The following is a 27,427-nucleotide window of genomic DNA, read 5'->3' as shown; positions in this document are numbered from 1 at the left end:
GTTTTTCCAGTGCCGCTGTCAATCCAATGTTGGGTGATTGCTGACAGAATAACGTTTAATACTGGTTTGATGATGATTCAAATTACTATTTAATAGTTCATACAATATTATATTAGCTATAGCACAGCATATTGTAGAGGTTTTGCTAGTCAGACTAGACGAACTAGAGAGATGGTAGGTAATGGTAATGGTAATGGAGGTGGGTGGAATGCTAATTGATCCGTCAACTCATTGAAAAATATATCTACATACCAGTCTTACCTTAAAGTGATTGGGGAGCGAGCTGGCGTAGTGGTTAGAGCGCGGGACTTCAGTCCCTGAGGTCCCGGGTTCGATCCCCGCCAAGTCACCAATGGATTTTATCTAACTGGTAATGCCGCAACCCCTAGGTCTAGCCTGAAGTAATGTGAAAAACAATCCCAGGCTCGTGCCTAGCGTCCTAGGAAAAAAACCTTAAAGTGATTGCTAGCCGTTCTTCGGCACTCGCTTCACGGTAGTGGGTACTTTCCTTTTCGATAATGCCAGAAATCAAACTCAGCAACTCGTCAAAACATTCCTGATTAATTCCAGAATATGTAGAATCTTGTTTAATCTTTTCTTAACTGGGTCATGAGCGTATATGGTACTCGCCAAATCGCAGCCGTTCTTTATTTATGTCGTATACCCACATTTTCCTTGCTCTCTCATCTTCTATAATAGCACGGCTAGTTAACAGAAAAGCTTCTTCTTCATCAGACCATGTCATAGTTTTAAGTTTACACACAGTACAGTGTACAAACACTAACTATAACACAACACTTTTGCAACTAGAGAGTCTCACAACCACCGCACCCTCTGAGGTGTACTGGCTTTCCCGCGCGTCCCTTTCCCGCTCTGGTATGGAAGCACCTGTTTTCGCTGCGATATTATCGCCCAAATATCGCAGATATAATTCTAAGAAAAGTATCGCGCCACTCTAGCGATAAAGTATCGCTCCGGTGTGTACAGGGCTTGAATATCTAAAAATAAAAGTAAATAATTGATAAAAAAAAACTCTGGCTAATAAATCATTCTGATTCTTAAGTTTATAGGAAGAAATAATTGTTGGAGAATTTAAACTAATTTTCAGAATTATGCATCAATTTTATTACAACATTGGTAACGAACATTGGTTATACGGGTAGGATGTAGGGTTGACGAGCGCCCGAGCGGTACCACAGAAAACATACTTCTGTGACGGTACGCATCGTTGCTACCAGGGCCGGGGATAGTAGCTAGTTGCTACTGCACTGCCACTATGCTGGCTCGGCGCTACTGATCGGAGTGATTAGGGGCGCATGCATGCTAGACACTGTTACCTCCCTCACCTCACAAAAAATAACTAATCTTTTTATTAGTTAACATCAATCTGCAGTATAAAGTTAAAATATATAATACGATGTGTTGAATATTAAAAAATAAACCATGAATGTATCTTTAAAATCAACGAAAAAATATTAATCTCAGTTTGCAATAGGTTTTAGAAAAAATCAATACCCTCCAAAGCACCATTAATGCTGTCATCTTATCCTCAGACCTAAGGATCGGTATGGTTGGCCGGAATATTGCTCTGTTTTGCTTTGGAAATTTAACCTAGATGCAGTACCACCATAGATTAAATATAACTCAAGTAGACTTCTATCACATTGATAATTCAAAAGTATTTTCATGTATAGTTCATGTTGGTGACACTGGACGTTAGTTTTGTTTGACGTAATTTTGTTTCTATTATTTTAGGGTTAGTTCTATGTATGTTTTAATTTCTTGTAATATAACCAGGAGACGATCTATTGTTTATGATTAGATCGTTTTATTTTGCATAAACTAGGTTTAAATAACAAGAATTGTTTTCAGCTAATCCATAATGATGACAAATCTACTAAAAGAGTATGTTTAATCTATGGTATTACGTACTGCATGGAGTTCATGTTTTTGGACCTGAAATTGGAATCAATGGCCATGTTTTTTGCAGTAATGCTCGGTCGGTTGAGTTTTTTTGTTTTAGCCCCACAGGCCACAAACGTGAGCATTTTAAAGGTGTATAAGACGGCATTTTGTTAAGGCTAAACAAGTCAATTCTTCAAAAAACTTGCAATGATAAAATTCCGACGAGGAGTGGTATTTTTAGGCCTATGGGCATGATATAGTTTTTAATAAAGGTTTGAAGGAAAGTAGGCCTAACTGTGACCAGACTAGGGGGCGGAAAATTATTTGGGCCTAGGGGCGCCAAAATACTAGATCCGGCCCTGATAATCACTCTAGGGTTGGTAGTACTGTATACTGTATCAGATACTGTACGGTAGTACGAGTTTTTCACGAAGAAGGACATTATTCTCAGACGTTTGAACAAATGTGTGAAAAAATAACTATTATAGGAAACAATAAACATGAATACTATAGTATGAAACAGTAAACATATCAAAACAGGCAATGTTTGATGTACATGTATTTTGTATTCTATTGAGTATTGAATTATTGTTCAGCTTGTTTTTTCATCTATGTATTGGCTTGCTTAGCCGTTGGCATGTATAAATAAAATAAAATAAAATAAAATGCAAAAAGACTACAAAACAAAAAGTTGTACCCCCATGCATTTCTTATGGACGTTTCGTAGTTTGAACATTTTTTAAGATCATTTTTCTTATAACTCCAGTTTTTACTAACGCTTGCAGTTTGTTCTAGCCTTCTAATATTCTGTGATAAAATGGTTTACATTTGAGATATTGATCATTAAAATCGGATGATTTAGAAACGAGCTACGAACCTTATCACAATATTAAATTTAACTTTTTAGATATAAGTTTTTATTAAAAGATGTATATCTCGGGTTGTTAATATGCCACCAAGTTCATTCTGGTCTCAAATTACTCAGGGAATCTTTGGCTTTAATTTTATTAACCATTTAATAAAATCTGATGAATTTTAATTCAGTCATGAATCTTTATTTAACAGTAGATTGTTTATTTTTCAAAATTGGTATTTAGTTTTAGACATATATCCCCAATTATAAATAACTCCCAAAAATCTCTACAGTCTTAAATAAATAGTAACATTATTGACTTTTGTTTTAGCTATGGATTACTTTTTGGGAGTTATTAAAATTGGGGATAAATTCCCTAAACTAAAGACAAATTTTGTAAAAGAAATAATTTACTGTTAAATAAAGATTCATGACTCATTTTAAATTTGTCAGATTTTATTATGTAATACATAAAATTAAAGCCAAACATCCACTGAGTAATTTGAGACAAGAAAGAACTTGGTTACATATTAGCAACCCGAGATATACATCTTTTAATAAAAAATTATTTCTAAAAAGTTAAATTTAATATTGTGTTAGGGTTTGTAGCTCGTCTATAACATGTCCGATTTTAATGATCAATAGCTCAAATGAAAACACTTTTATCACCGAATATTTTAAGGCTAGAACAAACTGCAAGCGTTAGTAACAACTGGAGATAAAAGAAAAATTATCTTAAAAAATGTTCAAACTACGTAACGTCCATAAGAAATGTATGAGGAAGAATCTTCGTTTGAATATATCTTCAAAACGAAAAGATATCTTTAAAAACGGATTTCAGCATTGAAATCAGCGTGAAAATCTAATTTATAATGACGTGTCACAACACTATCATTACGTTTAAAAATATATATTTATATCCAATATGGTGGATCCAATATGGCAGATCCAAAATGGCGGCCAAAATGCGTTCCCTATCAAAATAAAGGATTAACTACACTATAAATATCGGTGGTAATCTTAAGTGAATATCTCAAAAATATGCATAAAAATGCATGTGATATATTTTTTAATGTGTCCAATGTTGGGGATAACCGCAATTTTTTATCGTCATTTGAGGGGGTTTACTGTAGACCGATTATAGGCAACTTTTAGTAGGTACATCACTCTGCACACCTAACACTATACCAAATAAAACCATACAATGTTTTCTTGCATTGTTTTAAGGCCATATCCCATATTTATCTGACTATTCATGTTTTAAAATAAATAGCTCTTAAGAAAAATAGCCGCCATTTTAAAATTTATTTTTAGACACTTTCCCATTGTCGGATTTTGGATATGTTGTAAAGTAACTGTTATGAACATATGTAGTTGTTACCATAGCAACCAAAATGTTTATTATCAAATGCTGTTTACTTTTCTAACACAGTTACTTCTATTTTCAACACTCTGTCTTTTTATATTCTAATATTCCACTCGAAAGTCATCTCAGTTGGCGACGATTTGGTAAAAAACTATTATCAATTCTTGTTTTATTCTATTATTTTCAAGATATTTTATTTTGTTAAACATTTTAACTTAAAATGAATGAAGAACAATTTTAAAGGCTCATGAATGTTTTGGCTGCAGCTCTAGGTAATAAAACTTCAACTCCTCAGATCAATCCCTTTGAACATTTTGATCCAAATAATGATAAATTCAAATCATATTTGGAACGTTTTGAAAATTATTGCAATTTGAAGAACATTAAAGAAGACAAGATGAAAGCTCAACTCCTGTGCTCATCCATTGGTAAGGAACATTACAATAATCTGACAACTCTTTTGGGCCCAGACAATCCTGTAAAAGACCTTAATTTTTCAAAATTAATCGAACATTTTTCACAGTGATGTTGTTACCTACAGTATCTCATATTGTTGCACAACACTATTTTCTCAGTGTTTCACAACAGTTGCATCAATCTATCTCTGATTTTGTCACAGTCCTGAAAGGTAACCTGAATGATTGTAATTTTTACACTTCTTGCAATGAATGTGAAAGTAAAATTTCAATTGCTGATGAATTTCTCCGCCCTCAATTTATTAGAGGACTAAAAGACAATTGGATACGTGAACAACTTCTACAAGACACTAATCTCAACAGTTTTGACACACTCCTCAAAAAAACAATTGCCCTAGAAGCTTCCCGCTATGAATCAAATAAAATTTGTATTCCTGTCACACAATAATCAAGTGAAAATGCAGATACACACAAAATTTATAGGCATTCAAGGTCTAAGACAAAGGAATATCAAAGTTTCAAGCAATTTAAGACTCCCAAATATGATGACCGCGTTTCCAATAGATCTCAATCACAACATTTCCGTAACAAAAGCTTAAAAAGACACGTTGACTACAAAGCTTTGGGTATTGATGGACTTTGTTTCAAATGTGGTCGATCAAACCATCAGTCTAATTCTAATGAATGCAAAACTAATCGGAATTATCTTAAATGCACTTCCTGTGGAAAACAAGGCCACGTATCAAAAGTGTGTATAACGTCTCTACTAAAGAACTCTAAAACAAACACCCTGTTGTCTCACTACACAGAAGATGAATCCAGTCACCCAGATGAGTATGGAATCACACAAATCAACGATGTGGAAGATCTTTACATAGTAGGACCAGACTCAGACAAATAGGTACATGGTTACAGTCACTATCAACAACAAGCCTCAAACATTTGAAGTAGACTCTGGTGCACGATTTTCCTTAATCTCAGAAACGGACTTTGATAAACTTGGACTTAAAGTGCCACTTCAACCAACTCCTACCTCATTTCGCTCTTACTCTGACCATATAATAAAACCTAAAGGTAAAGTAACTGGCTCAGTCTCTTACAATCACTAAATGCTGATTTATTTATAGTACCTGCAGGTCATTCTGCTTTGTTAGGACGAATTTGGATTCGTGGACTTGGAATTGAACTCAGTGAGGTAGACAACAGAAAGCAATCACCGATGAATACAGTTGATGTTGAACCATTGTCACATATTTTTCATCCAGGACGTGCTCTGCCACGAATGACATCATCTCGCTTATTGCGTTATTCTTCATTCCTCAGTGGTCTTGACTATACAGTTCGATGCAAGAAAGGGAAAGACAATGAAAACGTGGATTGTTTGTCTCGAAGCCCAGTTCAATCATCAATTTCATCTGAACTAACATTCGACAAAGAAATAAACACAATCAATGCAGAAACCTTACTTCAAATCTCCAGCACAGTGATAACCGCAGAAACTATAAAAGAAGAAACAGCAAAAGACCCTGAGCTTCAAGTTCTTTTACATGAACTGAAAAATAGTCGCAAAGATAGCCCTTACATGATCTCAGACAACATACTTTTCCGATCAGATCGAGTCGTAATTCCCAAATGTCTTCAAAATCAAATTTTAAATGAGCTCCATGAATCACACCTCGGAATTACTAAATTGAAACAGCTTGCTAGAAGATATGTATATTGGGAAGGTATGGACAAAGACATAGAAAGATTAGTGAAAAGCTATGAAGCTTGTGCTAAAGTTCGTCACAATCCACCAAAAGCTCCGGTACATCCGTGGGATCAGCCCGATGAAAACTGGGAAAGAGTGCATATTGATTATGCCGGTCCATTGGATGGAAATTATTTCCTCATGTGTGTAGATGCTAAATCAAAGTGGGCAGAAGTTCGCATTCTTCGAAATGCTCCTTCCTCAGCAACGACGATGACACTACTTGAAAATATTTTCTCGGTTCATGGGTACCCCTCGTTCTTAGTCTCGGACAATGCCACTATATTCAAAAGTGAGGAGTTTATCAACTACTGTAAAGAACGTGGGATTTTCCAAAAATTTACTGCTCCTAACCATCCTGCAACAAATGGCCTGGCGGAACGAAACATACAAACATTAAAGAGAAGACTTATTGCTGCTGCCGATGATCCAACCCCAATTACCACAAAGCTACAAAACATTATGTTCAGATATCGAGCAACACCTTTGGCATCAGGCAAGACTCCAGCAGAGTTGTATTTGAACAGGAAGATTCGGATTAGACTTGCCACACTTCTCCCTAACCCAAAGGCAAAACTTCCATCAAAATCAATTGCACCTCTTCGCTTCCGCTCTCTTAAAGTGGGGGAGAGAGTTCAGGCAAGAGTTCACCTGGGAAATAAAGACATATGGCAGTTTTGGTACAGTCAAGAAAAAATTAGGTCAATACCATTACATTGTTGAATTGGATTCTGGACGAAGTTTAAAACGACACATATAAATCAATTGATTTCGACTCTTGTATTCAAGAAGAAAGTTACATTTACAAGACACAACGAACAAGATAGTTCTGTTGTTCCAAGACGGATACCTGTTATAGACTGTCAAGCACCACCACAAGAGATCCACCCAGAGTCTGAATCAAGTTCAAACAATCCAACAGAACTAGACGGTACTCTAAGGGAAGAAAATCTAGACAGACCTCAAGCCACAGAACAAAAAGAAAACAAATTAACTCGTCCTTGCGGACAGCGCAAGGTTCCGTCCTATCTTTAAGGACTTTGCTCTCCAGCGATTAAGTGGGGGAGAATGTTATGAACATATGTAGTTGTTACCATAGCAACCAAAATGTTTATTATGAAATGCTGTTTACTTTTCTATTCTGATCTTTAATATAACACAGTTACTTCTATTTTCAACACTCTGTCTTTTTATATTCTAATATTCCACTCGAAAGTCATCTCAGTAACATTTGTTGAGTCGAATACCACTTCAATGGCTTATAAAGCAATTTTACCCAGTCAAATCATAAGTTTACTAGACTATTTAACCAACTATTCCAAAAGATAACAATAATATAGTGCAACACAAATAAACAACCCGATCAACTACCTATAACCTACACTTTACCTTCCTAATTTAACCTTACTTCAAAACACTAAATGTAGTCACGAATACTCATAAGCCCCAACCTACCTTCCCCACATGCCTAAATTAGACCAGTGTTCAATCTGCGTTTTATTAATAAGTGTAATAAATTACTGTACCGTCGATGTAGTTCAACATATAACCTGTGAGGTATTATTGGATTAAATATCGATTTCAATGCGGTTCGATATATCGCTTATTAAATCTTTATTTCTAACTAGCAGAGTACCTGTCCTTCGTACGGTTTTGGAATATAAGTATAAAATGCTTATTGCAGTTAGACTCAAGCTTTGCGTTTGCAATAAGGGAGGACACAGTTTGATAAAATTTGCTTTTTTTAAATTTACAGTATTCTATAGTATTACACATCTACCATAGCCATAATGTTCTACCACTTCACCTAAACAATAGAGAAAAATAAATTATCAACAATTCGCAAAATATCACAAATTATTCATGAAATGAAAACATAAACATAACTGTAAACAATCCTACTTTGACAGTTCTCATTGCGAATCACAGTTGTTTGTTGCTGCTTAGTTCAAATTAGCTGTTTTCATAAATGCAAAAAAAATATAGTGCTGCACCCTGTTGGTAAATCTTATCCTTACTATTTGATGCTTTTCCATATCATAGAACCATAGATAAAACATACTCCCTTAGTAGATTTCTTATCCTTATGGAACAGCTGAAGACAATTTTATTGTTAGTTCATGTACGGTTTATGTAGAGGTCGTGTTTTGTTTACTATTTGTTTCCCGTTATTACAGCCATTTAAAACCTTGTTTAACCAAATAATACGATCTAATCATACATAATAACTTGTCCCCTAGTTATATAACCAAACAGTAAAGCACAAATCAAGAAATTAACCCTAAAATAATGGAAACAAAGTTTCATCAACACTAGCGCCTTTGTGTCGCGTACATGAACTATACACGAAAAACGTGCTTCAAAATTTACAATGGGATGAGAAGTCTACTTGTGTTGGTTAGTCTATGATAGAACCAACTTTTTTAGTTGAAACAGCTGACTAAATTCTTTAATTCCCTTTAAATATGAATACTCATAAGGTTAACATGGGGAATTACAGAGCCACTGGGGCGGAGCCCGAAAGGATTTTTGAGATAAGAATATGCCTATATGTTAATCGGGAATGTAAGCTATCATCATTCCAAATTTCAGCCCAATCCGTCCAGTGGTTTATGCGTGATTGAACTTCAAACACACAAACAAACAAACACACAAACTTTCACATTTATAATATTAGTAAGATCAGCTGGCAACACAAATAGGTGCCCAAGAGCACAGAAAACATACTACTATTTTTTTTTTAAATGCCTAGTGGAGTCCCCACTCCCCAGTAATAGTGTAACCCTGACATATTATGATACCTACCAGAATTATTTTTTCCTTTATTGACAGCAGTGTTGATCATGACCCCCAGCCTGGTGAGGCTAGATTGTCGGATCATAGTCAACTTTTCTGTGGGGGAGGGGGCCAAGCCCCACAGCCCCACCACCCCCGCGTGGCGAATTGTGTCCAACGGTGCTGACACACTTCCCTGTAACAAATAAACACTAGGATCAAACAAACTTGCTATATAGCCCGTCTCAGATGAAAATTGCAGTAAAGGACAACTGACGAAGGGACAGATTTACATGGGACACAATCGTTGGTTTTATGATTAGCCTACACAGTACACTCATACACAGTAAAGCTATGGTTCCACAGGATGCGGAATATCCGCCATGCGGTGCGTAATCTTTCGCAGCGGAAAATTACGCAGCGAAAAATCAGAGGGGTGGTTCTACAGACTGCGAAAATAACGTTGCGGAGATTCAGTTCCGTCCAAACTAGCGACGAGTATGAATAGAAAGAGGAAAGCCCTTTTGGCTTTGATGCTATATGATGACATTGATGATGATGTTGTAGATCTTTTATCCTTGTTAGTGTCAAGTCGCAGTGACCGAAGTGACATATTTAAGAATCGGGACAGTGAAGGGGCGTATAACATTCTGGTTCGTAATAATTTAGTGCTATAACGAAACTAAGTACTTCCGTGTGTCAAAAGACCAATTTTTCTTTTTGGTTGATCTCATCAAAGATGACTTACCCACCAACGCTACTAATCGAGACAAACAAGAAACAACCATTGAATGCCGAGATGAAACTAGCGGTTACACTAGGGTTTGTACCAATACTTAATATTTTTGCTATTTGTTTAACGAAACTTAAGGGGTTCCAATCACGATCAGATCCCGTTCAACACTTGATACCCAAACGTCTCAGGATAATTGTTCGTCAGGTCTACCATTTTCGACAGTTTATGTTAAATGTATTATAATGATTTATTTAAGCAGTTAGTTTGTTGAAAGTCGGTGTTGCGATTATAGGTATTACTTACAATTGGCTCAAATGTTGTGTATAGGTAAACGTGACCTAAAAAAAACCATTACTTTTATCATTGAATGTATTCTGGTGTGATTGTGTGCATACGTCTTCGCTAATTTCTCAGAAATCCACTGACATGCGATTTCCACATCATGTTGAGACACCAACTCGACAAGTTCTTCCTCTTTGGTCGAATAAAAACGTTCATCCATAACTCTTTTTACAGCACAAGACATAATGAAACTGACGGTCACAATATTTGATGGCTCTTCTCCGCTGGCGGAATCCGCACTGCTACTGCTCTCAGACCAGTATGATTTCTCCGCAATGCGGAACGGAAATTTCGGGATGCGGAATCGCAAGTCAGTGGAACCGCACACATGGGAACTCCATTAAACCAGTGTCGTTTTAATTCCGCAGCGGAAAAAATCGCACCGCACGGCGGAGATTCCGCATCCTGTGGAACCAGGCCTTAACATTCAGTACTTTTATTCTTAGTCAGATGACAAATTCATTGAACTTTTAAATTACTCATTACATTTCAAATTTAACTGGTGTATTTTAACTGCCAATTATCAATTGTTAATTATTTGAAATTGGGGCGCCACCAAGGTGCATATTTTAACCCAAATATGAGTGATGGATGAGTAAATGTGAGATGATCTGTGTTGTGTAGTTTTGTTAGTTACTGACTAAGATCAGCTGGTTCATCAGTCAGGATCATTATTTTTAAAGCTCATCCAATGATCAGGACCAGCTGGAGTCTGGTTTTGAACCATCCAAAAGCTACTACTTTTGTCAGGATCAAACTGGCAACCTTTTTTGATTGTTAGGCGAACACTTTAACTGCTCAACTTCCCAGGAAAGCTGTAATTTGCCATTAGAATGTTAAGATTATTGAGCGGAGCGAAGCGAAGCTCTTTGGGATCAACTTCAATGCAATAATTATACAACAATTTTAATCTCAATAACGGCTGAACATATTTTAGCCAAACTTACCAAGGTTGTTTTATCAAATGTTTGGATGGTTTAGACGTAACCAATTTCAAATTTTGATAGTGCCTATATAATTTAAAAGTAACTCAAAGTTTTAAATGTTAACATTGGCCTTTTTACCCACAAACTCTTGGTTACCAATTGGACAGCCATAATCTGCTTTGAATAGGCTAAAGCAGCAACACCATTGGAAGTTGTTTAACGAACGTATTTTAACGTATTGTCTGGCAGTCTCACGCGTTGTTTAGTGGAGTTTCTCTTAATATACCTGTCCCAAAGTTTTGAAAGTATGGATTCGTTTGTAGAAATTGGTTGGATAACTCTTGTAGCTATAAGATTTGGATAGCACTTTACATTTTCTCTTTTTGAACAGCGTATATTATTTGCCTCTCCTGAATCAGAAAAATAAACTTGCAGTAACTACTCGATCGTTGAATACATTAACACTGATTCCTTCACTTATGTTTGGTCTAATATTGCCACTAAAACTTTCAATAGCAAATGAGTTTTTGAAACTTAAAATGTCTGGATTGTTTTGGGGAATTCAGTCAAAAATCTTTTTAAGTTTGTCCGAGGAACTGGCAACATAACCTAGAAGTAAACAATCCATTTCCTTTTTTCTCAATTGGAGTAAAGCAAGTAGTACAAAAGTTTACAATAAAAACAAAAGGTTCACCATGATTTGGTACTGTATAATCTCACTACTTGAACTTATCATAGTCAAGGCATTATTATAGTTTCTACTAAATGTTTTGAGATATCACGATCTAGCAGGGTCAGAAGTAAACATTTCTTGCATGCATTCATTTGATCTGACAATAGGCAAGTTTACTTTACCACCGTGACAACAACATGTGCTTCGTATATTTTTTTCACTTCCAAAGTAAGTTGCATAGCAGAACTGGCAAATATTATTCATCTCACTCATCGATCTTTATTACTACATCTCATTAAGTGAATGTGTATCTGGATGGGTATCTGTTAGACCAGGCCTGTCTTTTTCTACTCTCCTCATACGCATAATATATCTTATTATTAATTAATATTCTCCTCCTCCCGTTTTCAATATTTTTTCTTTGAACTTGAGACATTTTCTGTTATTCCAACAAAAAACTGTTTAACTTGGCCTTAACCTTTTCAATATTACAAACATTGATATTTACTCCCAAAGTCCCAAAAAACTGATGAGTTTCTTTTTATAAACAGCTGTTTTTGTTTTTAAATCTGTTCTATGTATTTCTTATGGGGAAAACCCGACCTTTGAGAGGGTCGCACGTCCTTAAGAGTAGTTTTAAAATTCTAAAACTTTATTGCAAAACTACATATTGAGACGAATCTGTTGACACCTTAAACGTTGAAATTGGCCCAAAAATAAGGGAGGAGTTGCGTTAACAAAAAACGGCTTCACGTATTATATATGTTACACTCAATCTCCGAATTCGGACAATGTCCGAAATTTCTACCCACTCCGCGATGTGGATAGTGTGAAATACCCACGTCGCGGAGTTGAGCATTTTATTCGGATATTGGACGAAGTGAAATGCCCAGACCGCGTTGTGGGTAAATTGATTTACTCAAATGCCGAAGTCATAACGTTCTTCGGCGATTGAGCAAATCTAAAATACCCACAACGCGATGTGAGCAAGAGGGGTTGCCCACGTCGGGTTGTGGGTATTTCTAGTTTGTGCAAACGCCGAATTTACGTTTAGACATGTTACCCCTACCATTTGCGCTATCTGCGATTAGGATGGACGGGCCTGCACCTGCATTGTGTTTTCTTTAACTGTTAAGTTGCTGTCCTGTAGGGATATGCACATGATCAAGTTAATATATGTTCAGTGATTACCTTTTGTAAGATATTGTTTTGGTCTGTCGAACGAGCAAATCAAGACGTCAGAGGCCAATGTGGACGGGCAAATCAGAGGTTAAAAGGGTCGCCAACCTCTTTAAAAAAAACAAGGTTTTATAAGATGTGGTTGCAAGAAGAACTGAGTAAATCATGTAAATGTGTCAAACGTAAAATGCAATTCTAAATGCCATGGCAGCACCTCTTGTGCCAATAGGTAAAAGAAAGATGTAACAAGAACTGTGTGATAATCGGCGTTTTTAAGGCTACTCCTATTTTTGTAAAGCGGAAAAACATAATTTCAATGTATGTGTAATGTACCTTTTTATATTTGTTCCAATTCGGTAATTTGCTGTTTTTTTGTATTTTCTTAAATGCTATTTATACATTAAATAATTAGAATCACAAACATAAATTTTATTTATTTTACCTAGTGATTGTGGATTTCATGTAGATTTATGGGTATACGGTAGTTTATAAACTACTAGTCGGCGTTTGCGCAAACTAGAAACACCCACTACCTGACGTGGGCAATCACTTTTGCTCACATCGCGTTGTGGGTATTTTGAACTTGCTCAATCGCCGAAGAAGGTTTCGACTTCGGTGTTTGAGTAAATCAGTTTACCCACAACGAGGTCTGGGCATTTCGTTTCGGCCAATGTCCGAAATTAAATGCTCACATCGCGACGTGGGTATTTTACACTATGCACATCGCGGAGTGGGTAGAAATTTCGGACATTGTCCGAATTCGGAGATTGAGTGTAACATATATATAGATAGATAGTCTACCTTTATGAATGAAAATAGGCTGAAAAATAAGCACAAAAAATTAGTTAATTTTTTTTTTTAAATCACATGGGCTTTATGGGTTGCTACACTGGGGACGAAATATAAGCAGAAAAACAAAACAAATTAAAGAAATTCCAATCACATGTTTTCTTTACAGCGCGGCGTTTAATATTAGTATTCAATGAACATTATTAAAATTTACTTTATATATATAAATAAACGTGTTTGACAATAGGCAAACATGTTCTTTAATAATTGTTTTGCTCTTTCGCTTTCAACTTACGATTATTCATAACTAGCTGTAACCCGCGGGCTTTGCCCCGTTTAACTTCTTAATTATCAAGATGATCTCGTTCGCATGGCTCAATCACGTCCTGACGTCCTGGTTGAAGTTCGTTCGCTACGCTCACTCACCTTTTGGTTGCAAATTAGCTGTTAATGTAAAAGAAATAATAGTGCTGCACCCTGTTGGTAATCCTTGTAACTTTAATGCTATTGAACATCATAGAACAGAACCAACTTGTTTAATTGAAACAGCTGTTAAGATTCATTAATTCCGTTTAAATATGAGTACTCATAAGGTTAACATGCGAAACTCCAGAGCCACTGGGGAGGAGCCCAGAGGTCGGAGGGTAAAATCCTTTCTTAGTGAGCGTCTACTACCCAAAAGGAAGGTGCCTGCCAAGTTTCAGGTTCCTAGGTCTTATGGTTTCTGAGATTTCGTGATGAGTGAGTGAATGAATGAATGAGTCAGTGGTAATTGAGCTTTATGTATATAGACTAGCTGTACCCGCGGGCCTTGCCCCGTTTAACTTCATATGTGAGCTCGTTCGCATGGCTCAATCTCGTCCTGGTTGAAGTTCGTTCGCTACGCTCACTCACCTTTAGGTTGGAGCTCGTTCGCTGCGCTCACACGTCCTGGTTGAAGTTCGTTCGCTACGCTCACTCACCTTTACGGTTGGAGCTCGTTCGCTGCGCTCACTTGCCTTCAAGTTAGCTCGTTCGCTAAGCTAACTCGCCTCCGGGTTGAACCCTGGACCTCTTGCATATCAGTCGAGCATCTTATCCACTACACCACGACCACCGATGGTTGGTGATGGTATTGTTGTAGTAAAGGCGTTCCAGGTTCCCGCAACCCCATGACGTCATTGCCGTACGCCTTATCCACGCCCGGTTACCGGACGCGTATCCTCTATGTTTTTTTTTTATTTATGACAACAGCTAATTTCCAACCAAAAGGTGAGTGAGTGTAGCGAACGAACTTCAACCTGGAGGCGAGTTAGCGTAGCGAACGAGCTAACCTGACGGCAAGTGAGCGCAGCGAACGAGCTCGAACCTAAAGGTGAGTGAGCGTAGCGAACGAACTTCAACCAGGACGTGAATGAGCCATGCGAATACTTATGAAGTTAAACGGGGCGAAGCCCGCGGGTACAGCTAGTACAGTATATAAAAGGCAAAGCCCTCACTGATTGACTGACTGACTCACTCATCACTAATTCTCCCACTTCCCACTTACCTAGGAGGCTGAAATTTGGTACACTGATTCTTTAGGCGTTAAATAGGAAAACTAAGTGGTTTTTATTCTGATCGGACTCTCGGGCTCCGCCCCAGTGGCTCTGGAGTTTCCCATGTTAACCTAATGAGTACTCATATTTAAATGGAATTAATGAATCATAAGAGCTGTTTCAATTAAACAAGTTGGTTATGTTCTGTGATGTTCAATAGCATTAAAGTTACAAGGGTTACCAACAGAGTGCAGCACTATTATTTTTTTTAATTTATGACAACAGCTAATTTGCAACCAAAAGGTGAGTGAGCGTAGCGAACGAACTTCAACCCGGAGGCGAGTTAGCTTAGCGAACGAGCTAACTTGAAGGCAAGTGAGCGCAGCGAACGAGCTCCAACCGTAAAGGTGAGTGAGCGTAGCGAACGAACTTCAACCAGGACGTGTGAGCGCAGCGAACGAGCTCCAACCTAAAGGTGAGTGAGCGTAGCGAACGAACTTCAACCAGGACGAGATTGAGCCATGCGAACGAGCTCACATATGAAGTTAAACGGGGCAAGGCCCGCGGGTACAGCTAGTCTATATACATAAAGCTCAATTACCACTGACTCATTCATTCATTCACTCACTCATCACGAAATCTCAGAAACCATAAGACCTAGGAACCTGAAACTTGGCAGGCACCTTCCTTTTGGGTAGTAGACGCTCACTAAGAAAGGATTTTACCCTCCGACCTCTGGGCTCCTCCCCAGTGGCTCTGGAGTTTCGCATGTTAACCTTATGAGTACTCATATTTAAACGGAATTAATGAATCTTAACAGCTGTTTCAATTAAACAAGTTGGTTCTGTTCTATGATGTTCAATAGCATTAACGTTACAAGGATTACCAACAGGGTGCAGCACTATTATTTCTTTTACATTAACAGCTAATTTGCAACCAAAAGGTGAGTGAGCGTAGCGAACGAACTTCAACCAGGACGTCAGGACGTGATTGAGCCATGCGAACGAGATCATCTTGATAATTAAGAAGTTAAACGGGGCAAAGCCCGCGGGTTACAGCTAGTTATGAATAATCGTAAGTTGAAAGCGAAAGAGCAAAACAATTATTAAAGAACATGTTTGCCTATTGTCAAACACGTTTATTTATATATATAAAGTAAATTTTAATAATGTTCATTGAATACTAATATTAAACGCCGCGCTGTAAAGAAAACATGTGATTGGAATTTCTTTAATTTGTTTTGTTTTTCTGCTTATATTTCGTCCCCAGCGTAGCAACCCATAAAGCCCATGTGATTTAAAAAAAAAATTAACTAATTTTTTGTGCTTATTTTTCAGCCTATTTTCATTCATAAAGGTAGACTATCTATCTATATATATGTTACACTCAATCTCCGAATTCGGACAATGTCCGAAATTTCTACCCACTCCGCAATGTGCATAGTGTAAAATACCCACGTCGCGATGTGAGCATTTAATTTCGGACATTGGCCGAAACGAAATACCCAGACCTCGTTGTGGGTAAACTGATTTACTCAAACACCGAAGTCGAAACCTTCTTCGGCGATTGAGCAAGTTCAAAATACCCACAACGCGATGTGAGCAAAAGTGATTGCCCACGTCAGGTAGTGGGTGTTTCTAGTTTGCGCAAACGCCGACTAGTAGTTTATAAACTACCGTATACCCATAAATCTACATGAAATCCACAATCACTAGGTAAAATAAATAAAATTTATGTTTGTGATTCTAATTATTTAATGTATAAATAGCATTTAAGAAAATACAAAAAAACAGCAAATTACCGAATTGGAACAAATATAAAAAGGTACATTACACATACATTGAAATTATGTTTTTCCGCTTTACAAAAATAGGAGTAGCCTTAAAAACGCCGATTATCACACAGTTCTTGTTACATCTTTCTTTTACCTATTGGCACAAGAGGTGCTGCCATGGCATTTAGAATTGCATTTTACGTTTGACACATTTACATGATTTACTCAGTTCTTCTTGCAACCACATCTTATAAAACCTTGTTTTTTTTAAAGAGGTTGGCGACCCTTTTAACCTCTGATTTGCCCGTCCACATTGGCCTCTGACGTCTTGATTTGCTCGTTCGACAGACCAAAACAATGTAAGGCTAGCAGTGCAGAGTGTGGGAACCGTCTGTGGCATTTATGTATCTGCAATTCTAAAATAGTATAAGGAAGGAGGGCAAACAGGTCTACGACATAGGGAGTGGTGAAGGAAGTAGTAAGGGTGAGCAGTCCGGAGTGTGGGAATTGTTAATAACGATTAGATCAAGTTATCTACAATCCTAAAATCCTATGGGAAGGGAGGGAATCAGGTCCGCGACGTAGGAAGTGGTGAAGGAAGTAGTAAAGGCGAGCAGTCTGGAGTGTGAAAACTGTTTATGACAATTAGATTAAGGAATCTGCAATCCTAAAATCCTATGGGAAGGGATGGAAAGAGGTCCGCGACGTAGGAAGTGTTGAAGGAAGTAGTAAAGGCGAGCAGTCTGGAGTGTGAAAACTGTTTATGTCGATTAGATTAAGGAATCTACAATCCTAAAATGCTATGGGAATGGATGGAAAGAGGTCTGCGACATAGGAAGTGGTGAAGGAAGTAGTAAAGGTGAGCAGTCCGGAGTGTGGGAAATGTTTATGACGATTAGATTAAGGTATCTGCAATCCTAAAATGCTACAAGAAGGGAGGAAAACAGGTCCATGACGTAGGAAATGGTGTAGGAAGTAGTAATGCTAGCAGTGCAGAGTGAGGGAACTGTCTGTGGCATTTATGTATCTGCAATTCTAAAATGGTATAGGGAAGGAGGGCAAACAGGTCCACGACGTAGGGAGTGGTGAAGTCAGTAGTGAAGGTGAGCAGTGTGGAGATTGGGAGTGGAGTAATGTATCTGCAATACTTTTTAGAGTAAACTAATAATTTTCCCCGAGCAAAGCTCGGTCCCCAGGTACTTTTCATTAAAACCATCATGTAACTTAGAGCTTAAAAAAACAACAATTTCGTACCAAATAATTTCGATCGGATTTTGATAAAAATTGGCATGAATGTGTAAAGCTAAATACACTTGAAAGTGTTCACGAACCAGCAAGATCGGTTAATGAGAAAACAAGGTCTTATTGGGTTTTGAAGTATTTAAAAAATAAAAATTGGGTTTTCCAAACGATTACTCTTAGAATGTGGAAATTAAATAAAAAACTGTTTAAAAACACTAAGAAGTAGAAAATAATTTATAAATATGTGGAGAGTATAAATACTTGTAAGATTTAAAACGAAAAACGTGGGGTGCATGCAATAGATAATTTACGATTACCTTCACCTATTGAACTAATGTATTATTATCAATTGCATGCACCCCACTTTTTTCGTTTTAAATCTTACATGTATTTATACTCTCCACATATTTATAAACTATTTTCTACTTGTTAGTGCGTTTAAAAATGTTTTGTTTTAAAAAAGTTTTTAATTTATAAATTATTTTCTACTTTTTGGGTTTTAATGTGTGTGGATGTTAAATATATTTCAAGCATATATATCAGATAGACAGTCAGAGGCATGTGGGAAATCTAAGGTTTATTTGAGTTTCTTTTCATATAATTATGTTTTAGATTGAATGTATGGCCTACCTACTAACTATAAATATATCAATCTATTTAATTTATTTTTTACTTTATAGAATACAAAATAAATAACAATTGACATTATTAACAAACACCTTTATATCTGCAATCAAATTTTTTTTATCTCAACGTGAGCTGAGGTCCAAAACATGAATCCTTTTCAGTCTGTATATAGCGGAACTGTTGTCCAAGAGGTTTTTAATAGGAGACGTTAATATAAATATTTTGGAAAGTAGTCTGTTAACTGATAAATACAATTCCTGTTTTGCTATGTATGGATTGGAATGTTTGATAAAGGAACCTACAAGAATAACTAGTGAAACAATATCTTGCATTGATCACGTTTTTGTTAAGATATCTAACAAAGATGAGGTGGAGGTTGATAGTAAAATACTACATGCCAATGTGACTGATCATACAATGGCAGTGGTGAGTGTGCGTGTCGTGCGTGTGGCGAGTCCGCAGGGGGTGGAGGGGCTGACGGAACAGCTGATCGCTCCGACGACCTTGCGTGCCGCGTGGACTATCGGCTGCTCTCCTCACTCCTTGATAACACTGACTGGACAGATGTATACAGTAGTAGAGACCATTCCGTTGCTTTTGATATATTTCATCTCAAATTACAATATGCAATTCTTCATAGTAAAGTTGCAAAGAAAATTAAAATTCAAACAAATACATCCTTGGATGAATCATAAAATCTATGACAAAGTTAGAAAACATCCTAATCCTATACTCTAATACGAGCAATGTTTGCTTGTATGTATGCTTGCACCAAGATCTCGAAAACGGCTCCGACGATTTTCTCCAAATGTTGTATATAGTTTATTTCTGGCCTAAAAACGAGTTTACTGCAATTAGAACTGCCATCAAAAATCTAATTACGTAGAAAAATGAAATTGAAAATCACATTTTTTTAACATTAGTCTTATGGGTTGCTAGGTAACCATGTTGGCTGAATTAAATAACAAGGAAAAAGTAAACAAAAGACTTGTAGCTTGTAATTTGTCTATCCACAGTATACTAGCAAAACAAAATACAGTACAAAAGGAAAAACATCAGTTGTTACTATTGAGCAAAGATTATACTGAAGATTACTAGATTCTATAGTCAAGGGTAGCAGTGTGGAGTGTGGGATCTGTTTATGACGATTAGATTACGGTATCTGCAATCCTTAAATGCTATGGAAAGGGAGGAAAACAGGTCCACGACATAGGAAGTGGTGAAGGAAGTAGTAAAGGCGAGCAGTCTGGAGTGTGGGAACTGTTTATCCTATACTCTAATACGAGCAATGTTTGCTTGTATGTATGCTTGCACCAAGATCTCGAAAACGGCTCCGACGATTTTCTTCAAATGTTGTATCCTATACTCTAATACGAGCAATGTTTGCTTGTATGTATGCTTGCACCAAGATCTCGAAAACGGCTCCGACGATTTTCTTCAAATGTTGTATATAGTTTATTTCTGGCCTAAAAACGAGTTTACTGCAATTAGAACTGCCATCAAAAATCTAATTACGTAGAAAAATGAAATTGAAAATCACATTTTTTTAACATTAGTCTTATGGGTTGCTAGGTAACCATGTTGGCTGAATTAAATAACAAGGAAAAAGTAAACAAAAGACTTGTAGCTTGTAATTTGTCTATCCACAGTATACTAGCAAAACAAAATACAGTACAAAAGGAAAAATACCCCCGCCGCAGCAAACCTAGAGACTAAGCGAATTTCCATTTGACTGATTAGATTTACACTGAAATGTCTACTTAAAAATATAACATTTATTCTCTATTTAAATAGAATTAGTTTAACTAGTACTTAGGTTTGCTGCATCAGGGAGGGTAAAACTGTTTTATTTTTTTGTAAAACGTTAACATTTAGTAAGAAATAAAAACATTTTCCAAATTTGATCAAAATATGTTTATAAACAAGCAAACTACAACAATTTACTTATTCTACATAAGAATAACATGGGAATTTTAAATTTACAATTTTTTGGAATTTTCTCCGTAACCATTAGGCGCATAATAACGCTTCAATATACTAAATTATTTGTTTTTTTAAGCTCTACAAAATGGTTTGGAAAAAAATTGCTAAATTTTATGTTTTTTGGGTCAAAAATGGGAAAAACCTATTTTTACCCCATAAAACCCCCCGTAAACCCCCGTTCCCATGGTCCGATCATGCTGGATCGCGAACTCGTTCGAATAAACGTAGGTTTATACGTTTGTACCAAATTTCATCAAAATCGGATCATTTTTGCTCGAGTTATCGTGCTAACGGACACACATATATATATATATATATATATATGAATTTGAACGGATGGTGTTTTTGGCCTCTAGGGACCTCAAAATGAAAAAAAAAATCGGTCCCGCGTCCAGGTCTTACCATGAGTACTACGGTAATAGCTTATTCCCTATATGGGAAATTCGCTAACATCAGTTGTTACTATTGAGCAAAGATTATACTGAAGATTACTAGATTCTATAGTCAAGGGTAGCAGTGTGGAGTGTGGGATCTGTTTATGACGATTAGATTACGGTATCTGCAATCCAAATGCTATGGAAAGGGAGGAAAACAGGTCCACGACGTAGGAAGTGGTGAAGGAAGTAGTAAAGGCGAGCAGTCTGGAGTGTGGAAACTGTTTATGACGATTAAATTAAGGTATCTGCAATCCTAAAATGTAATGGGAGGGAGGAAAACAGGTCCATGACGTAGGAAATGGGGAAGGAAGTTGTAAGGCTAGCAGTGCAGAGTGTGGAAACCGTCTGTGGCATTTATGTATCTGCAATTTTAAAATAGTATAAAGAAGGAGGGCAAACAGGTCTACGACATAGGGAGTGGTGAAGGAAGTAGCAAGGGTGAGCAGTCCGGAGTGTGGGAATTGTTAATAACGATTAAAACAAGTTATCTACAATCCTAAAATGCTATGGGAAGGGAGGGAATCAGGTCCGCGACGTAGGAAGTGGTGAAGGAAGTAGTAAAGGCGAGCAGTCTGGAGTGTGGAAACTGTTTAAGACGATTAGATTAAGGAATCTGCAATCCTAAAATCCTATGGGAAGGGATGGAAAGAAGTCCGCGACGTAGGAAGTGGTGAAGGAAGTAGTAAAGGCGAGCAGTCTGGAGTGTGACAACTGTTTATGACGATTAGATTAAGGAATCTACAATCCTAAAATGCAATGGGAATGGAGGGAAACAGGTCCGCGACGTAGGAAGTGGGGAAGGAAGTTGTAAGGCTAGCAGTGCAGAGTTTGGAAACCGTCTGTGGCATTTATGTATCTGCAATTTTAAAATAGTATAAAGAAGGAGGGCAAACAGGTCTACGACATAGGGAGTGGTGAAGGAAGTAGCAAGGGTGAGCAGTCCGGAGTATGGGAATTGTTAATAACGATTAAAACAAGTTATCTACAATCCTAAAATGCTATGGGAAGGGAGGGAATCAGGTCCGCGACGTAGGAAGTAGTGAAGGAAGTAGTAAAGGCGAGCAGTCTGGAGTGTGGAAACTGTTTAAGACGATTAGATTAAGGAATCTGCAATCCTAAAATCCTATGGGAAGGGATGGAAAGAGGTCCGCGACGTAGGAAGTGGTGAAGGAAGTAGTAAAGGCGAGCAGTCTGGAGTGTGAAAACTGTTAATGATGATTAGATTAAGGAATCTACAATCCTAAAATGCAATGGGAATGGAGGGAAAGAGGTCCGCGACGTAGGAAGTAGTGAAGGAAGTAGTAAAGGCGAGCAGTCTGGAGTGTGACAACTGTTTATGACGATTAGATTAAGGAATCTACAATCCTAAAATGCAATGGGAATGGAGGGAAACAGGTCCGCGACGTAGGAAGTGGGGAAGGAAGTAGCAAGGCTGAGCAGTCCGGAGTGTGGGAATTGTTAATAACGATTAAAACAAGTTATCTACAATCCTAAAATGCTATGGGAAGGGAGGGAATCAGGTCCGCGACGTAGGAAGTGGTGAAGGAAGTAGTAAAGGCGTGCAGTCTGGAGTGTTGAAACTGTTTAAGACGATTAGAATAAGGAATCTGCAATCCTAAAATCCTATGGGAAGGGATGGAAAGAGGTCCGCGACGTAGGAAGTGGTGAAGGAAGTAGTAAAGGCGAGCAGTCTTTAGTGTGAAAACTGTTTATGACGATTAGATTAAGGAATCTACAATCCTAAAATGCTATGGGAATAGAGGGAAACAGGTCCGCGACGTAGGAAGTGGTGAAGAAAGTAGTAAAGGCGAGCAGTCTGGAGTGTGAAAACTGTTTATGACGATTAGATTAAGGAATCTGCAATCCTAAAATGCTATGGGAAGGGAAGGAAACAGGTTCACGACGTAGGAAGTGGTGAAGGAAGTAGTAAATGTGAGCAGTCCGGAGTGTGGGAACTGTTAATAATGATTAGATTAAAGAATCAACAATCCTAAAATCCTATGGGAAGGGATGGAAAGAGGTCTGCGACATAGGAAGTGGTGAAGGAAGTAGTAAAGGTGAGCAGTCCGGAGTGTGGGAAATGTTTATGACGATTAGATTACGGTATCTGCAATCCAAATGCTATGGAAAGGGAGGAAAACAGGTCCACGACATAGGAAGTGGTGAAGGAAGTAGTAAAGGCGAGCAGTCTGGAGTGTGGAAACTGTTTATGACGATTAAATTAAGGTATCTGCAATCCTAAAATGTAATGGGAGGGAGGAAAACAGGTCCATGACGTAGGAAATGGGGAAGGAAGTTGTAAGGCTAGCAGTGCAGAGTGTGGAAACCGTCTGTGGCATTTATGTATCTGCAATTTTAAAATAGTATAAAGAAGGAGGGCAAACAGGTCTACGACATAGGGAGTGGTGAAGGAAGTAGCAAGGGTGAGCAGTCCGGAGTGTGGGAATTGTTAATAACGATTAAAACAAGTTATCTACAATCCTAAAATGCTATGGGAAGGGAGGGAATCAGGTCCGCGACGTAGGAAGTGGTGAAGGAAGTAGTAAAGGCGAGCAATCTGGAGTGTGACAACTGTTTATGACGATTAGATTAAGGAATCTACAATCCTAAAATGCAATGGGAATGGAGGGAAACAGGTCCGCGACGTAGGAAGTGGGGAAGGAAGTTGTAAGGCTAGCAGTGCAGAGTGTGGAAACCGTCTGTGGCATTTATGTATCTGCAATTTTAAAATAGTATAAAGAAGGAGGGCAAACAGGTCTACGACATAGGGAGTGGTGAAGGAAGTAGCAAGGGTGAGCAGTCCGGAGTATGGGAATTGTTAATAACGATTAAAACAAGTTATCTACAATCCTAAAATGCTATGGGAAGGGAGGGAATCAGGTCCGCGACGTAGGAAGTAGTGAAGGAAGTAGTAAAGGCGAGCAGTCTGGAGTATGGAAACTGTTTAAGATGATTAGATTAAGGAATCTGCAATCCTAAAATCCTATGGGAAGGGATGGAAAGAGGTCCGCGACGTAGGAAGTGGTGAAGGAAGTAGTAAAGGCGAGCAGTCTGGAGTGTGAAAACTGTTAATGACGATTAGATTAAGGAATCTACAATCCTAAAATGCAATGGGAATGGAGGGAAACAGGTCCGCGACGTAGGAAGTGGTGAAGGAAGTAGTAAAGGCAAGCAGTCTGGAGTGTGACAACTGTTTATGACGATTAGATTAAGGAATCTACAATCCTAAAATGCAATGGGAATGGAGGGAAACAGGTCCGCGACGTAGGAAGTGGGGAAGGAAGTTGTAAGGCTAGCAGTGCAGAGTGTGGAAACCGTCTGTGGCATTTATGTATCTGCAATTTTAAAATAGTATAAAGAAGGAGGGCAAACAGGTCTACGACATAGGGAGTGGTGAAGGAAGTAGCAAGGGTGAGCAGTCCGGAGTATGGGAATTGTTAATAACGATTAAAACAAGTTATCTACAATCCTAAAATGCTATGGGAAGGGAGGGAATCAGGTCCGCGACGTAGGAAGTAGTGAAGGAAGTAGTAAAGGCGAGCAGTCTGGAGTGTGGAAACTGTTTAAGACGATTAGATTAAGGAATCTGCAATCCTAAAATCCTATGGGAAGGGATGGAAAGAGGTCCGCGACGTAGGAAGTGGTGAAGGAAGTAGTAAAGGCGAGCAGTCTGGAGTGTGAAAACTGTTAATGATGATTAGATTAAGGAATCTACAATCCTAAAATGCAATGGGAATGGAGGGAAAGAGGTCCGCGACGTAGGAAGTAGTGAAGGAAGTAGTAAAGGCGAGCAGTCTGGAGTGTGACAACTGTTTATGACGATTAGATTAAGGAATCTACAATCCTAAAATGCAATGGGAATGGAGGGAAACAGGTCCGCGACGTAGGAAGTGGGGAAGGAAGTAGCAAGGCTGAGCAGTCCGGAGTGTGGGAATTGTTAATAACGATTAAAACAAGTTATCTACAATCCTAAAATGCTATGGGAAGGGAGGGAATCAGGTCCGCGACGTAGGAAGTGGTGAAGGAAGTAGTAAAGGCGTGCAGTCTGGAGTGTTGAAACTGTTTAAGACGATTAGAATAAGGAATCTGCAATCCTAAAATCCTATGGGAAGGGATGGAAAGAGGTCCGCGACGTAGGAAGTGGTGAAGGAAGTAGTAAAGGCGAGCAGTCTTTAGTGTGAAAACTGTTTATGACGATTAGATTAAGGAATCTACAATCCTAAAATGCTATGGGAATAGAGGGAAACAGGTCCGCGACGTAGGAAGTGGTGAAGAAAGTAGTAAAGGCGAGCAGTCTGGAGTGTGAAAACTGTTTATGACGATTAGATTAAGGAATCTGCAATCCTAAAATGCTATGGGAAGGGAAGGAAACAGGTTCACGACGTAGGAAGTGGTGAAGGAAGTAGTAAATGTGAGCAGTCCGGAGTGTGGGAACTGTTAATAATGATTAGATTAAAGAATCAACAATCCTAAAATCCTATGGGAAGGGATGGAAAGAGGTCTGCGACATAGGAAGTGGTGAAGGAAGTAGTAAAGGTGAGCAGTCCGGAGTGTGGGAAATGTTTATGACGATTAGATTACGGTATCTGCAATCCAAATGCTATGGAAAGGGAGGAAAACAGGTCCACGACATAGGAAGTGGTGAAGGAAGTAGTAAAGGCGAGCAGTCTGGAGTGTGGAAACTGTTTATGACGATTAAATTAAGGTATCTGCAATCCTAAAATGTAATGGGAGGGAGGAAAACAGGTCCATGACGTAGGAAATGGGGAAGGAAGTTGTAAGGCTAGCAGTGCAGAGTGTGGAAACCGTCTGTGGCATTTATGTATCTGCAATTTTAAAATAGTATAAAGAAGGAGGGCAAACAGGTCTACGACATAGGGAGTGGTGAAGGAAGTAGCAAGGGTGAGCAGTCCGGAGTGTGGGAATTGTTAATAACGATTAAAACAAGTTATCTACAATCCTAAAATGCTATGGGAAGGGAGGGAATCAGGTCCGCGACGTAGGAAGTGGTGAAGGAAGTAGTAAAGGCGAGCAATCTGGAGTGTGACAACTGTTTATGACGATTAGATTAAGGAATCTACAATCCTAAAATGCAATGGGAATGGAGGGAAACAGGTCCGCGACGTAGGAAGTGGGGAAGGAAGTTGTAAGGCTAGCAGTGCAGAGTGTGGAAACCGTCTGTGGCATTTATGTATCTGCAATTTTAAAATAGTATAAAGAAGGAGGGCAAACAGGTCTACGACATAGGGAGTGGTGAAGGAAGTAGCAAGGGTGAGCAGTCCGGAGTATGGGAATTGTTAATAACGATTAAAACAAGTTATCTACAATCCTAAAATGCTATGGGAAGGGAGGGAATCAGGTCCGCGACGTAGGAAGTAGTGAAGGAAGTAGTAAAGGCGAGCAGTCTGGAGTATGGAAACTGTTTAAGATGATTAGATTAAGGAATCTGCAATCCTAAAATCCTATGGGAAGGGATGGAAAGAGGTCCGCGACGTAGGAAGTGGTGAAGGAAGTAGTAAAGGCGAGCAGTCTGGAGTGTGAAAACTGTTAATGACGATTAGATTAAGGAATCTACAATCCTAAAATGCAATGGGAATGGAGGGAAACAGGTCCGCGACGTAGGAAGTGGTGAAGGAAGTAGTAAAGGCGAGCAGTCTGGAGTGTGACAACTGTTTATGACGATTAGATTAAGGAATCTACAATCCTAAAATGCAATGGGAATGGAGGGAAACAGGTCCGCGACGTAGGAAGTGGGGAAGGAAGTAGCAAGGCTGAGCAGTCCGGAGTGTGGGAATTGTTAATAACGATTAAAACAAGTTATCTACAATCCTAAAATGCTATGGGAAGGGAGGGAATCAGGTCCGCGACGTAGGAAGTGGTGAAGGAAGTAGTAAAGGCGTGCAGTCTGGAGTGTGGAAACTGTTTAAGACGATTAGAATAAGGAATCTGCAATCCTAAAATCCTATGGGAAGGGATGGAAAGAGGTCCGCGACGTAGGAAGTGGTGAAGGAAGTAGTAAAGGCGAGCAGTCTGGAGTGTGAAAACTGTTTATGACGATTAGATTAAGGAATCTACAATCCTAAAATGCTATGGGAATGGAGGGAAACAGGTCTGCGACGTAGGAAGTGGTGAAGAAA

The 27,427-nt window shown here is 38.3% G+C and overlaps 1 protein-coding gene across 3 annotated transcripts in view; it reads right to left on the bottom strand.

Annotated features, from left to right (window-relative positions):
* LOC129003419 (protein phosphatase PP2A 55 kDa regulatory subunit) overlaps nt 1-27,427 on the bottom strand; it is a 184,875-nt gene that overhangs the window by 99,043 nt on the left and 58,405 nt on the right. For all 3 annotated transcript variants that reach the window (XM_054431721.1, XM_054431714.1, XM_054431727.1), the window contains exon 2: nt 9,096-9,261. In XM_054431721.1, coding sequence (XP_054287696.1) covers nt 9,096-9,171 — 76 coding nt within the window. In that variant the 5' untranslated portion in view covers nt 9,172-9,261. The remainder of the gene's footprint in view (nt 1-9,095; nt 9,262-27,427) is intronic.

The sequence above is a fragment of the Macrosteles quadrilineatus genome, unplaced genomic scaffold, assembly GCF_028750875.1.
Source record: "Macrosteles quadrilineatus isolate MER2022 unplaced genomic scaffold, UCM_ALF_1.0 Scaffold_1__1_contigs__length_201487025, whole genome shotgun sequence".
NCBI classification, from domain to species: Eukaryota; Metazoa; Arthropoda; class Insecta; order Hemiptera; family Cicadellidae; genus Macrosteles; species Macrosteles quadrilineatus.
Note: the sequence above shows the minus strand (reverse complement) of the source record. Positions and strands in the feature narration are given on the sequence as shown.